Source organism: Camelina sativa, chromosome 8 (assembly GCF_000633955.1).
Source record: "Camelina sativa cultivar DH55 chromosome 8, Cs, whole genome shotgun sequence".
Taxonomy (NCBI): Eukaryota; Viridiplantae; Streptophyta; class Magnoliopsida; order Brassicales; family Brassicaceae; genus Camelina; species Camelina sativa.
This window is the reverse complement of record NC_025692.1, coordinates 4,299,998-4,312,875: the sequence shown is the minus strand read 5'-3', so window position 1 is coordinate 4,312,875 and position 12,878 is coordinate 4,299,998. Positions and strand designations below refer to the sequence as shown.

At 37.2% G+C, this 12,878-nt stretch overlaps 2 protein-coding genes across 3 annotated transcripts; both read left to right on the top strand.

The window, feature by feature from the left end:
• Positions 2,663-9,286, top strand: LOC104706096 (putative disease resistance protein At4g11170). Of its 2 annotated transcripts, none has more exons than XM_010422225.2 (5): positions 2,663-4,342; positions 4,578-5,685; positions 5,777-6,082; positions 6,174-7,789; positions 9,121-9,286. In XM_010422225.2, the coding sequence occupies exons 1-4, from the start codon at positions 3,861-3,863 to the stop codon at positions 7,746-7,748; spliced, it is 3,471 nt and encodes a 1,156-aa protein (XP_010420527.1). In that variant the 5' UTR covers positions 2,663-3,860; the 3' UTR covers positions 7,749-7,789; positions 9,121-9,286. The 2 variants fall into 2 exon arrangements, with proteins under 2 accessions (XP_010420527.1, XP_010420528.1); XM_010422226.2 differs by having other exon boundaries at positions 2,664-4,342; positions 4,599-5,685.
• On the top strand, positions 10,192-11,633 carry LOC104709203 (the record flags this gene model as incomplete). The annotated part of the gene is made up of 1 exon (XM_010425854.2): positions 10,192-11,633. A coding segment is annotated over one exon (1,116 nt), but the record flags the coding sequence as incomplete, so codon positions are not given.

Below are 12,878 nucleotides of genomic sequence, written 5' to 3'. Positions count from 1 at the left end.
TGCTCGACCATGTTTCTCTAGCGAGAGCTAGGTATGGAAGTGGTTGAGTCTGAGTAGCTTTTGCCAAGAGATTGGATTAGCTAAGTTGTGATGTTCATTGTTTAGGGATAGTTTGCTTGTCGTATGTTAAACACTCTGTAGACTAGGAGACTCCACCGACATCAATTACTCCCATCCTTAGGACTTCTTTCTCCCTGATTTTTATTGCATTCCTGAGACTGTTTCTTATCTTGCGGTTTTGTTCATGCTTAGACTCGTTTTCGTTTTTACTATTGTTTACTTCTTGTCATACATTCTCGTTCCTAATCCTATAGTTCATTTCCGTTTTTTTTGTATTGTCATCATTCTAGGACTGTTAGACAAACACTCTCTTTGAACTGGCTTGACTTGTGATTTCTTGATTGCATCTTGAGTGATAGCAAAGATTCCCAACTGGATTGACACCTTAAGTATTACAACTGCATAAGGTTAATTGAACCTGCTAGGATAGACACAAAAATCCTAGTATCATGTACCAAAAAAAAAAAGTGTTTTCCATAGGAATGGATTCTTCTTCTTCTTCTTCATCTTCATCATCTCGTCTATACAAGTACGATGTCTTCCCAAGCTTCTCCGGTCAAGATGTCTGCAAAACTTTTCTCAGCCACTTTCTTGAAGGGTTAAAATAAGGAAATTAAAACGTTCGTAGATAATGGGATCATGAGGAGCGAGTCAATCAACTCTGAGGTTGTAAGAGCTATCAGAGAATCAAGGGTCTCTGTCGTGATACTATCTAAGAACTACGCTTCTTCGAGTTGGTGTCTAAACGAGTTGCAGCTGATCATGGACTGCAGAGCTTGTTTAGGACAACTGTGCTGACTATTTTCTACGACATGGAGCAGGGGCGGATCTAGGCAGTAAGCAGGTGGGGCACGTGCCCCATAATACTTTTTAAAAATTAGCTTTTGGTTATGTGTAGTTATGTCCTTTAGCTCATTTGGCAAATAGGCACTCATGAGAATTATGCGGTCGTGAGTTCAAATTCTATTTGTGTCTTTATTCTATTTTATTTTTCTTTTTTTGGGTTACAATTTTATTCTTGTTTTTAAATGAATTAATTATTTACTGTACTATACCTATATCTTTTTTTTTCTTTTTTTTTTTGACAGCAGTATACAAGATTGGCTTAAAGCCAATGAGATGGAACATCGTTTACATAGGTAATAAGCTGAGTTTCAGAACGAACTCGTCGTGCCAAATTATCTGCTTTACCATTCTGCGAGCGAGGAACTAAGATCAACGAGAAGGATGCAAATTCTTCTTTATCTTCCTGAATGTCCTCCAAATAATTCGCGAACGCCGACCACTCTGTAGGTGAAGGAAAACAATCGGTAAGGAAAACAACATCCTGATTATCCGCCCCAATCATACAACGCATCGCCCAAACAAGAGCTTCAACCTCTGCATGAAGCGGGGAAATACTACGACGGAGATTGGCTGCTCCTATTGTGGGAACCCCTCCCAAAGGAGGAGAGCAAAACCAACCTCGTCCGGCATATGGATCTGTCGCTTTCCAAGAGCCCCATAAAAAACTGGTCTGATACCTAATTCTCAAACAAACACTACCACCTCTAGGGGAACTCCTTGGGACCGAAGGAGCAGACTCAGCCACATCCTCTAATTGTGCCAAAAACCAAGTCTTGGACTCATCCACCGCTATCCGCAGAATTACTTCCGGTTTGGATCCAGGTTACCCAAAAATTTATCATTCCGGACCTTTCAGAGATACCACAAAAGCCATGGGTAAACCTCTGGAGTAGGTGTCTCCGAGAAACGCCAAAAAAAAGAAAATCCATATTCGTGTAGATCGACCCCGAAGGGAAAACCCCTGGTCATGTCGGAAACTGAGATAAAGCCCACACATACCATGCCGGGGAACATTCAAAAAGAACATGATTAATGGTTTCCTCTTGAACCCAACAAAGCACACACAAGTATCACAACCCAACCTATATCTTAATTAATAAAATGATAGTAAAACTAGCAAATTAGTAACATTATAAATATTCAGTTTATAAATAATTTTTTATTTTTTAGGGTTTAAGTTTGTGTGATATGGTTAGATAAGTAAATTTAAATATCTATTTTATACTGAATTGTAAGTTTGTAATTGTGTATTTTCTAATTAACATTTTTAAAAGATATTTTTATACCAATAGAAAAAATACCTTTAAAACTTTGGCTCATTAAAGATGCAAATTCAAGTTATCAATAATATATTTTTAAATATGTTTTATTATATAGTTTTAATATTCAAAATATATATGTTTTAATATTCAAAACATATCAAAAAATATGTTTTTTAATATTCAAAATATATATGACGTGGAGCCTTCTGATGTGAGAAAGTAGACTGGAGATTTCAGAAAAGCCTTGAAGAAAATTGTTATGGGAAAACAGAGGAAGAGAAACAGAGATGGACGCAAGCTTTGACTCAGGTTTCAGACTTTGATACGTCTCTCATCTCTATATCTGGGGAAGGAGAACTCATCATGATGCATTATTTGGTACATTCAATGTGTAAAAGGTTACTTTGGTTTCTTTGAAGTATCACCGAGTCAAAGGGTAATACTGTAATTTAACGGAACATAAATTATTCGATTTTCTTTTCGCCAAAAAAAAACAAATTCGATTTTTCTATTAAGCGCTTTGTTCTTCTGTACGAAAAAATTTCAACCAGGGGTTTGGTTTGCTTCTTCAAGGATGTGGATTCCATCGATTTCTTCTATAATTATGTCATCGTGCTTCAATTTCTATATTCATTTTTGTCTCTATGTCTGATTCTGATTGTAGGGTTTGAGTTGTGAAGTCTTGAGCATTTGTTTTTTTGTCGACGATATTGAATTTCATATAATTGTGAATACTTGAGCTTACTAAAATTAGGGTTTTGCTATAGAATGCATCTCTTTGGTTAAAAAAATCTCGGCACCAAGGGGTTCAGCTATAGTCAAATAAGGTTCTAGTGTATTTCTTGTTTATAGATATTATTGGTTAAACTCATTTGGAATTGTGCTGTTAAGTGGAAAACAAAGGTGTGATTTGCTTTATATGGTGTTTTACCCTCATGGGTTAAACTCTAATGGGTTAGCCTTACCTAGTCCACATTCATGTTCTTAACCTGTTAATAGACAGACTGACAGAGCAAGATGAGTTTATCCATAGATTGATATGAGAAAAGGTGGTTGCTCTGCTTTTTTTCTGTTTGTTGGCTGCTCTGCTACTTGATAACTTATCAGTTGCTTCAGTCATTTTAAGTCTTGGTTTGGTTGACAATGGGAGCAATTCTAGAGTCATGTAGATTTTAGTTTTTTTTTTTGTTGACCATGTTTAATGCCCCTTGAGATTATTATAGAAACACATAGCTATGGTTGTGTTTTTATTCTGACCAATTCTATGAACTTGTTGAACTAGCCGTCTTGGCTGATGACATCTATACGAATATTTCGCTTTTAAATAATTAAATCTATTTTAGTTTATCTTTACATTCCATTTATCTGTAAGATCGAGTTTTTTTTTTTTTTTTTTTGTGAGTAGATTCGTGTTTCTCAAGGGTTTCACTTTTCAGAAATTTCGTGATACCTTCCAAGAAGAGACTTGGTATAGATAATCTCAAGTCAACCAGCTTATGGAAATCCCCAGGAAATAGTGGAGATGAAGGTTTTGACTTTTAACAAAATTCTTTACTCAATGATATAAAGAGAAGATGAGTGCCATGGTTTCTCTGCCCTGATTTGGTTACAATTAAATTCTCTTACAAAGCTAGACCTATGGTTTAGGCTTTTGGATTGTCTGGTCCACATGCTTAGGTTCCATCATCCATCATGTTTGCTTCTTCGTCTACTTCTTTATTGTCCCCTAGTCAACAGAGATACGATGTCTTTCCAAGCTTCAGTGGTCAAGATGTCCGTCGAAACTTTCTCAGCCACTTGCTCGCTGAATTTAATCGCAAAGGAATCAACACGTTTGTAGATTATCAAATCAGGAGGACCGAGTCCATCGGCCCTGAGCTTGTACAAGCTATAAGAGCATCGAGGATTGGCATCGTCATCCTCACGAAGAACTACACTTCTTCACGTTGGTGTTTAGACGAGTTGTTGGAGATTATGGAATGCAGAACTACTACAGGTCTAAAGGTGATGCCAATTTTCTACGAAATGAATCCATCTGATGTAAGAAGACAGCGTGGAGATTTCGGGGAGGCTTTCGAGAGAACTTGTGTAGGGAAAACAGAGGAGCAGAAGCAGAAATGGAGGCAAGCTTTGACTGATGTTGCCAACATAAGCGGCCAGCATTCACATAATTGGTTAGTACTCTTCTCTCCACTAGTGTTTCATCTTCCATGTGGATCAATTTTGTTAGTATTATGAGACTTCTTCATTTGCTATCTTGAATTTTTGGGAAATATTTGCATGAATGTGTAGTTGATAGGCAATAACTATCTACAATATTTGTCACATGGGATGATACTGCTTATAATCTTCTACTCCTAATTAATTTCTCTGTATGTGTATCAAATTCTTGTTCCAATTTTGATAAAGGAACGATACTTCTCCTGTCAGGGATAGCGAAGCTGCTATGATGTTAAAAATTGCTACAGACGTTACTAACATGTTGAACTCCACACCGTCGAGGGATTTTGATCATTTAGTTGGAATGGAACCTCATATAGCAAAGATGAATTCTTTGTTACGTATGGAATCTAATGAAGTGAGGGTCGTAGGGATTTGGGGTCCTGCAGGAATTGGGAAAAGCACAATTGCTAGAGCGTTATACGATCTAGTTTCCAGCGACTTTCAGCTCAGTGTTTTTATGGAGAATGTCAAAGGAAACTACAGCTCCAAGTTGCAGTTGCAAAAGTATTTTCTTTCTGAAATCCTCAACCTCAAGGATATGAGGATAAATCATTTAGGTGTGGCAAAGGAGAGGCTAAACTCCTGGAAAGTGTTTATTGTTCTTGATGATGTTGATAAACTAGAGCAACTAGAAGCTGTAGCAAATGAACTTGTGTGGTTTGGCGCTGGAAGTAGGATCATCATGACCACTGAAAACAAAGACCTTTTCAAGAGACATGATATCAAGCATATTTATGAGGTGAGTTTTCCGTCTGGCAATGAAGCTCTGAAAATCTTTTCTCGATCCGCCTTCAAACATGATACTCCTCCGGAAGGATTCATGGAGCTTGCAGTTGGAGTTACACAACTCACTAATCATCTTCCATTAGGACTTTGTGTTTTAGGCTCTTCACTGCGAGGTAAAAGCGAAGTTGAGTGGGCACATGAACTATGTCGCCTAAAATCCAGTCTTCATTGTGACATTGATAAGATATTAAGAATTGGCTATGATAGCTTAGGTGATACTAGTATATGTAAAACTATATTTCTCCATATCGCGTGTTTATTCAATGGTGAAGAAGAGGATCGGGTGATTCAGCTTCTTGAAAATAGCATTATGGACGTTAAATATGGACTTGGTGTTCTTGTCGAAAGAGCGCTTGTGTCTATATCAAGTGGCAAACATATCATGATGCACCATTTGCTACAACAAATGGGAAGAGGAATCGCACGAGAAAAAAACGCTGATGAGCCTGGGAAACGTCAATTCCTTATAGACTCTGAGGAGATTCGTGATGTTCTTTCTGATGGCACTGTAAGTCAATATGTGTAAATATAAATACATCATCTCATTCACATAGGCATATCAAATTGTTATAATTTATGTCATAACATATTTTTTCCAGGGTACAGGAAGTGTCTTAGGCATATCACTCAACATGTCTGAAAACCGCGAGTTGTTCCTAGAGGAGAAAGCCTTTAGAGGGATGGACAATCTCCAATTTATAAGATTCTATAAACAATGGTGGTCCGACAAGGCCACACTGCATTTACATGAAGATTTGGATTGTTTGCCTCTACCTCGTAAACTCAAGTTACTTCACTGGGAATCATGTCCTATGAAAATTTTGTCATTTCCATTACGTCCAGAATGTCTCATTGAAATCAAGATGAAAGAGAGCAAACTAAAGAAGCTTTGGGAAGGAGTCCCAGTAAGTTTCTGGACAACCTTCACTTGTGCATGATATGAGTTTATTCCAAATAACAACAATTTTGACGTTTGTTCCTTGGATTTGATTTCAGATGCTTAGAAGCCTAAAAAAGATGGAATTGAGTGGGTCTACAAGCTTGGAAGAACTTCCTAATCTTTCAGAAGCAGTAAATTTGGAGCATTTGGATATGAGGGATTGTCACAGTTTGCTCAAGCTTCCTCCCTCTATCTGGACACTTACTATGTTGGATTTCTTAGACCTTCAAGCCTGCAGAAATTTAGAGCCTCTTCCATCAAACTACGCTTTGGAGTCTCTAAGTTACCTCAACGTTAGCTACTGCCCAAAACTCAAAAGTTTTCCAGAGATTTCTAGTGACATTGAACATCTTAATGTGTCCTTTACCATGATACCACAAGTGTCTCCATCTCTTAACCTTTGGGATTTTCTTCATACATTGGATTTGACTGGTTGTGAAAATGTTACAGAGTTTCCACTTGTTCCGCACACGGTCTCTGAGTTACATCTGGATTCAACAGGAATACGAGAAATTCCTCTGTGGATCTCTGATCTCTATAGGCTCACACAATTAACGATGTCATATTGTATGAAGCTGCGTAAGATCTCGCCAAGAATTTGTGAGTTACGAATGCTCCAATTACTTCAGTTTACAGGCTGCATAAATGTAAAATACTTCCCAGCAGAAATCTTCCAGAGCTTCTATTTGTGGCATGAGTTTAATTTGACGTTGGACTACATTGACAAGAACAGCTTACCTACATTTACGTCTGAGGAGACTCACGATTTCCCCTTACACTTGAGTTTGTTTGGGAATGGTTTCGAGAGTATTACACATCATGTTGTACGGCAGGTTCATTACCTTGACCTTACAAACTGCATTGATCTACGATGGCTGCCAGAGCTTCCGGGCTCTCTGTCAGAACTGCACGCAGATAACTGTGTGTCTCTTGAAAGTTTGTCTCCCCCCTATGGCTCATCTCACGACCCAAAGCTCATTCTCAAGTTCATCAACTGTTGGAACCTGGATCAACAAGCGCGTAAACTAATCATTGAGAAATGGGCTTGTGGATATGCGGTCCTACCTCGTAGTAACTTGCCTGACTACTTTCCTCATCAAGCTAGAAGAAGTTTTCTAACTGTTCATTTAAACCGGCGGAAGTCATATGGATCGTTGAGATTTAAGGCTTGCGTTGTGCTCCACCGGAGAGATGAGGTTGATGCTGTGCCTTATAGTAATTTCCAAATATCTTGTTTCATCAGAGGAAGACGCTCTATCACTGTGTATAAATGGCCAGAGATATATGCACATTGTCAGCTTCGAGGAAACCATATGTTTATACTCAACTCTTATTTCACGCTGGAGGAAGACAACATCCCCGAGAGAAAATTGCGTTTTGAGTTCAAATGCTTGGAGAAGAAAAACTATCCGGAAACTAGAACGCCCAATATACTGGGGTGTGGTGTAAAACTCTTAAAGCCTTGTTCCTGTGAATATGACTCGAAAGCTCACCCTGAGCTATCATCTCTTCCACTCGAGGACGATGAAGGCAACAACAACAACGTTGGAGAGTCAAGTAGAAGCAAGAAACGAGAATGGTCAAGTGTTGCAGAAGGACCTGAGAGGACAAGCAAAAATCTGAGGATTTGATGATGAGTAGGACTCTGAAGATACCATGACACTGATGTTAGGTATGAATATTCTTTCTGATTTATGCTAGTTCATTAGTGGATTTTTATAAAGGTATAGGCCCTGATTGGTAACGGCTGTTACTTATGGTTGTAAAGACTTTGACTTTAAAATTTTAGCTGTAGAGAATTTGATTGTTGATGCTTTGACTGTAGAAACTTTAACTGTTAAAATCTGATTCTTTACAAACAACTTTTAAAGTTGTAGCTGTTATTTTTATTATTATTATAAGTATTAATAATAAATATATATTATGTCACAAATTAATTTAATAAGATTTTAATGACAAATAAATTTTATTAATGATAAATTAAAATTTTTAAAAATATAAATCAATCAAATATGAAATTTTGTTTGAAAACTAATTAAAAACAAACAACTATAAGAATAATAAATAAATAATTGAAGTTGTAGACATCAATTTATTAACTTATTAAATTTTAAATAATGCAACAAAAAAAACTAGCGACGACTAGCCCACATAGCATTAGCAGTCTCATCACGGACACCTTCCATGTATTGTTTGAATGTTATTTTCTTATTAATAATGTATTTCATAAACTCTTTTATACTACTATTAGTGATGATGATGAAAAAATAAAATTTATTATTGAAATGGGTCTTAAAAGAAAGAAGAAAAAATGAGAATAATTAATTTATAAAAATAAAATATATAAAATATTTATATATACTTTTGGATAGCTTTTAAATATAAAATGGTGAAAAAAAATGCTTTAAAAATTATTTAATTTTAAAGTCTGGGTTTTGACGTTTAAAGAAAAGGGGAAAACAAGGAAGAGAAAAAAAAAATGACTTTTAGAACTTTTAAAAAAATAAAAGCCAAAAAAGTCTGATTGACAAAAAATTAACTGTCAAGGCTTTAAACATTTTTAAAATCTTAAAAATGGATCACCAATGAGGGCCATAGTCTCAGTTTTTTACTAAACTCAAGGTTTTATATTCATGAGTTTTCACATTATTACAGTAAGGAGTTGAAAAGTTGAAAGTAAACTTCAACCAAGGCTATATATATCCTTGTAGTCAGTCCACCGTAAGTTAGAACATGAACCACATTGAAGAGAAAACATTCAATTTGTTAAACTGGAACCTTGCAAACAAAACACCACTAGTAACCCATATCTAAAGTTGAGCAATTGTTTTACATAACCCATATCTAAAGTTGGATGGAACTTCGGGGAAGCATCCCCTGCAGTGTGCTGGCATTAAGTCTCACATTTTTTATTTAATCAAACCGATGTGGTTTTCTAAGAAAATGCACGTTCTCTCACTTATTGGATGTATATTTTGTTAATACCTTATTTTGTCTTTTCAGGACGAGTATTGAGAAGCAAATGGCCTAGTGAAGCAATTAAGCTCGCTTGACTCATACATCTAATGTCATTCATTGGACTTAACTTCCCTTACAAAATGAAATGACGATCTTATCTGAATAATCTTGTCAAATCTTATCTCACTAGTCAAAGTGAACATGTGTCCTCCCTTTGCAAGCGGTAGATCTTGATAAAGTAATAAGATCATGAATCTAATTAACAGCTTCTTTTAATCAAAATACATCCATTGGTTGCATACGGTCACTAGTAGCAATAAATTATCTTTTATTTAGAAGCCCATAAATAAGTATTTTTTTTTGGTGTAAGAAGAAAAAAAGAAAAATATTATTTTACTCAACAGACTTTCACAGTTCTTAAAGTATATAGAGGGTGGTCGTCAATTTGCAGAAACATCCATCAAACCCAAAGCAGAAAAGAAATGGAAGAGAGTAATAGGAATCTACATCCTGCTGCTTTATATACAAGAGAATGTCGTTTGGCTCATCCGACTCTTCCTTACACCCTTTTCCCTAAACTCAGCAAAAACAATAAGTCCAATTGCTTTACATGCGGGAAACAAGTATCCACCTCTTCTCGGGGTTTCCACTACCACTGCACCATATGCCAAGTGGATTTCCACGAAGAATGTGTAAATATTCCTAGAAAAATATTACATCCTTTTCACCTCCAACACCCTCTCTTTTTAACCTATGGAAAGCATGAAAATATCATCGACGGCAGCAATATAAGCGACCAAGGCCCTTATGAAGACCAAGGCACATCTGCAGATCCTGGTAAGTCTGGATAGGGTAGTATATTTGATAACTGTATTTGGTGTGGGAATTACATACCAACACCAAGTTCACATCCAAGAAGGACAGTTTCTACCGGTGTTCTATTTGTAACTTTTGTTTGGATACCATGTGCACAGAAAGCATACCACCTCTAACTATTGAAAACCCAAAAGGCCATCACCATTCACTCGCCCTTTTCCCCCGTCCACTCTTAGTTCCTTGTGATGCTTGTGGATTGGTCAATGCGTCGGAAGCAAGTTATGCTTGTTTCCAATGTAATTATATGGTCGGCTCTCTTATTCTCCTTACCTTCCACCCCCAATGTCATTATGTCGGATCTGCTACAAGACCGTCGACATTAAATACGGTCAGTATTCTTGTAAAGACGAGGATTGCTCTTACGTAGTCCATACGAAATGTGCAACACATGTGATGACATTTGACGGGAAAGAACTCGAATGGGAACCGGAAGAAACTGGTGAAATTGAAGATATTTCACCATTCAAGAAGGTAGGTGATGGTTTGATAGAACATTTTAGTCATGGACATTATCTAAAGCTCGAGAAGTATGATAGTGTACGAGACGCAAGGAAGCAGTGTGAGGCGTGTGTCCTTCCTATCCACTTGCATGATTTCTACAACTGTATGCAATGTGACTTTTTTCTCCACGTAGTGTGTGCTTCTCTACCTAAGAAAGTGGATCATGCATTGCATAATCATTCTATCATCCTCGACCCGTCTCCTCTACCCAATGATGGTGAACTGCAGTGCTCAGCTAGTTCTCGACTGTCCACTGGTTTCAAGTATAAGTGCGATAAAAAGGATTGCCAAATTAACTGGTTTAAGATAGATGTTTGCTGCTTTTTGATTCCTGAGTATAGCACCAACAAACTCCATGAACATCCTCTATTCATCGCTCCATTCAATTACGACTATGAGCCTTTTCGTTGCAATGGTTGTAAGAGAGGTCTTACCAAGAATCGTCTACAATGTAGTACTCTATGCGAGTTTACCATTTGTTATGAATGCGCTACGATTCCAAATGAGTTACACTACAAATATGATAAACATCCTCTCACTCTTTGTTATGGAGAAGACACGGAAGACAAGTATTGGTGTGAAGAATGCGAAAAGGAAGTGAAGCCGGCAGAATGGTTCTACACGTGCAACAAATGTTGCATCACTATTCATCTGCATTGCTTATTCGGATGGTATGTTTATATGAAGCCTGGCTCTACTTTTAAATATAACTATCGTGACATGGCGGAAATTCTTGGCAACAAGAGTAGCACTCGACCGATTTGCAGTGGGTGTGAGGATCGCTGTCGGGGTTCCACTTACTTCAAAGTCGACGTGAGGACTCTTTGTTCTTGGTGTCTTTTAAAAGGTCGATAGAATGTTTTTTACTAGTTATTGTATCTATGATGCATAGCATCTTTATTACTCTCTTTCGTTGAAAACGCTTACCAGCTTGCATCATGTTCGAAAGTTGTTTTTTGGTTTTTACTTTTGTGTTTGTTTAATTCCTCTGTTTTTTTTTTCTTGTCGTAGTCCGATGAAAACTTTGTTTTTACTTTTTTGAGCATTGTCTGATTCCGTTTGCGATTCTCATTGTCCGCATAAATGTATTTTTTTTAGATTATGATTAATGAAAGAGCCAGAATAGGCTTTTCGTAAATTCTTTAAAAAAAATTTTTTTGTGCGATAGAATCAACGAAACATAAGAACATCAGAAACCAAACCAACAAAAATAAGTAAAAATGTTTATGTGTGTAAGCTTACAATTTGATTGTCCCGACTGGACTAACTCCATAGGTCACCAGCCACATAACACTGGTTGTTTTAAAAACAAAGTTTATATTGACTAAAAACTCTTTTTTCTTGCAAGATTTCGAACGTGCCATGCCTTATTTTATTGATTAAGCATCAGCTGAATTTTGGAAACGTGTGAGCACGTACAAGATTAATTGATTGTAGGGGAACTTATATTATGTAGACAGAAGCTATTTGTGAAGATGAAGACTTAACCACCAAGCTAATTTTAAATGTCAAAGCAATATGTCCGTTTGAAGCTAACTATGGTGAAGTAATTCAAACCTAGGTTAAGTTTATTTTTCTGGGACCACATTCATGGGGAACCAGCGAGAAGAAGTTTGCCGCGGTTCAGCCATAAGGACATTTTGTCTGTATGTGCCCAGAAGTGATATGGACATTTTGGCTTTGACTTCGACAAAGCGTGTTTTCAAGACTGCAACCGGCAATACGGATTGCAAGGAAAACGACTTGTCTTGACACAAGAAAGCCCTAATTTCTATGGTTATAAATAGGTGCTTATGAGTAGAGAAGGTTGATGTGAGAGAACTTTGAGATTGTAAGGAGAGAAAACTTTGTATTACCTTTGAGCTTTTGGTTCTTAGTTTTCTAGGTGAGGGAGAGTTCTACAGAGTGAGTCTAAGTACTAGTGAAGGGTATTAGACGGTCACTTGTAAACTCTATCTTAGGGTATTAGACGGTCACTTGTAAACTCTATCTTGTAAACACAATCTCAAACTTTAGTGGATTCCGAGCTGTGACTCGGCCCAGACGTAACTACCCTTTGGGAGTGAACTGGGTTACCAAACTTGCTTGTGTTCTCTCTTGCTTTACTTCTCTCCAACTCATCTTCTTCCTTATTCTTTTCTGCATCAAATCTTTGGCTCTTCTGTTTTGAAGTTCCGCAGAAACAGAGGAAGCTTTCTCGTTTTCTTGGTTTGTTTTAGTCTTCTCCCAAGGAAAGTCGACGCCTTTGGGGTTAAGGAGTCTCAACAAATTGGTATCAGAGCCTGGTTCCTGTTTTGTGGTTCCGAAGAGTTACTCAACACTGAACCATGTCTGGGGTGAGAATCGAGGTTGAAAAATTTGATGGTCGTGGAGACTACACGATGTGGAAGGAAAAGTTTCTAGCCCACATGGATATGTTGGGCTTG

What these genes read in the sequence shown, in the direction of transcription:
- LOC104706096 (XM_010422225.2), top strand. Translation starts at nt 3,861, where the DNA reads ATGTTTGCTTCTTCGTCTACTTCTTTATTGTCCCCTAGTCAACAGAGA. An exon ending in GGCCAGCATTCACATAATTG is followed by an intron (nt 4,343 to 4,577) that starts GTTAGTACTCTT and finishes ATTTTGATAAAG; the next exon opens with GAACGATACTTCTCCTGTCA. An exon ending in ATGTTCTTTCTGATGGCACT is followed by an intron (nt 5,686 to 5,776) that starts GTAAGTCAATAT and finishes TATTTTTTCCAG; the next exon opens with GGTACAGGAAGTGTCTTAGG.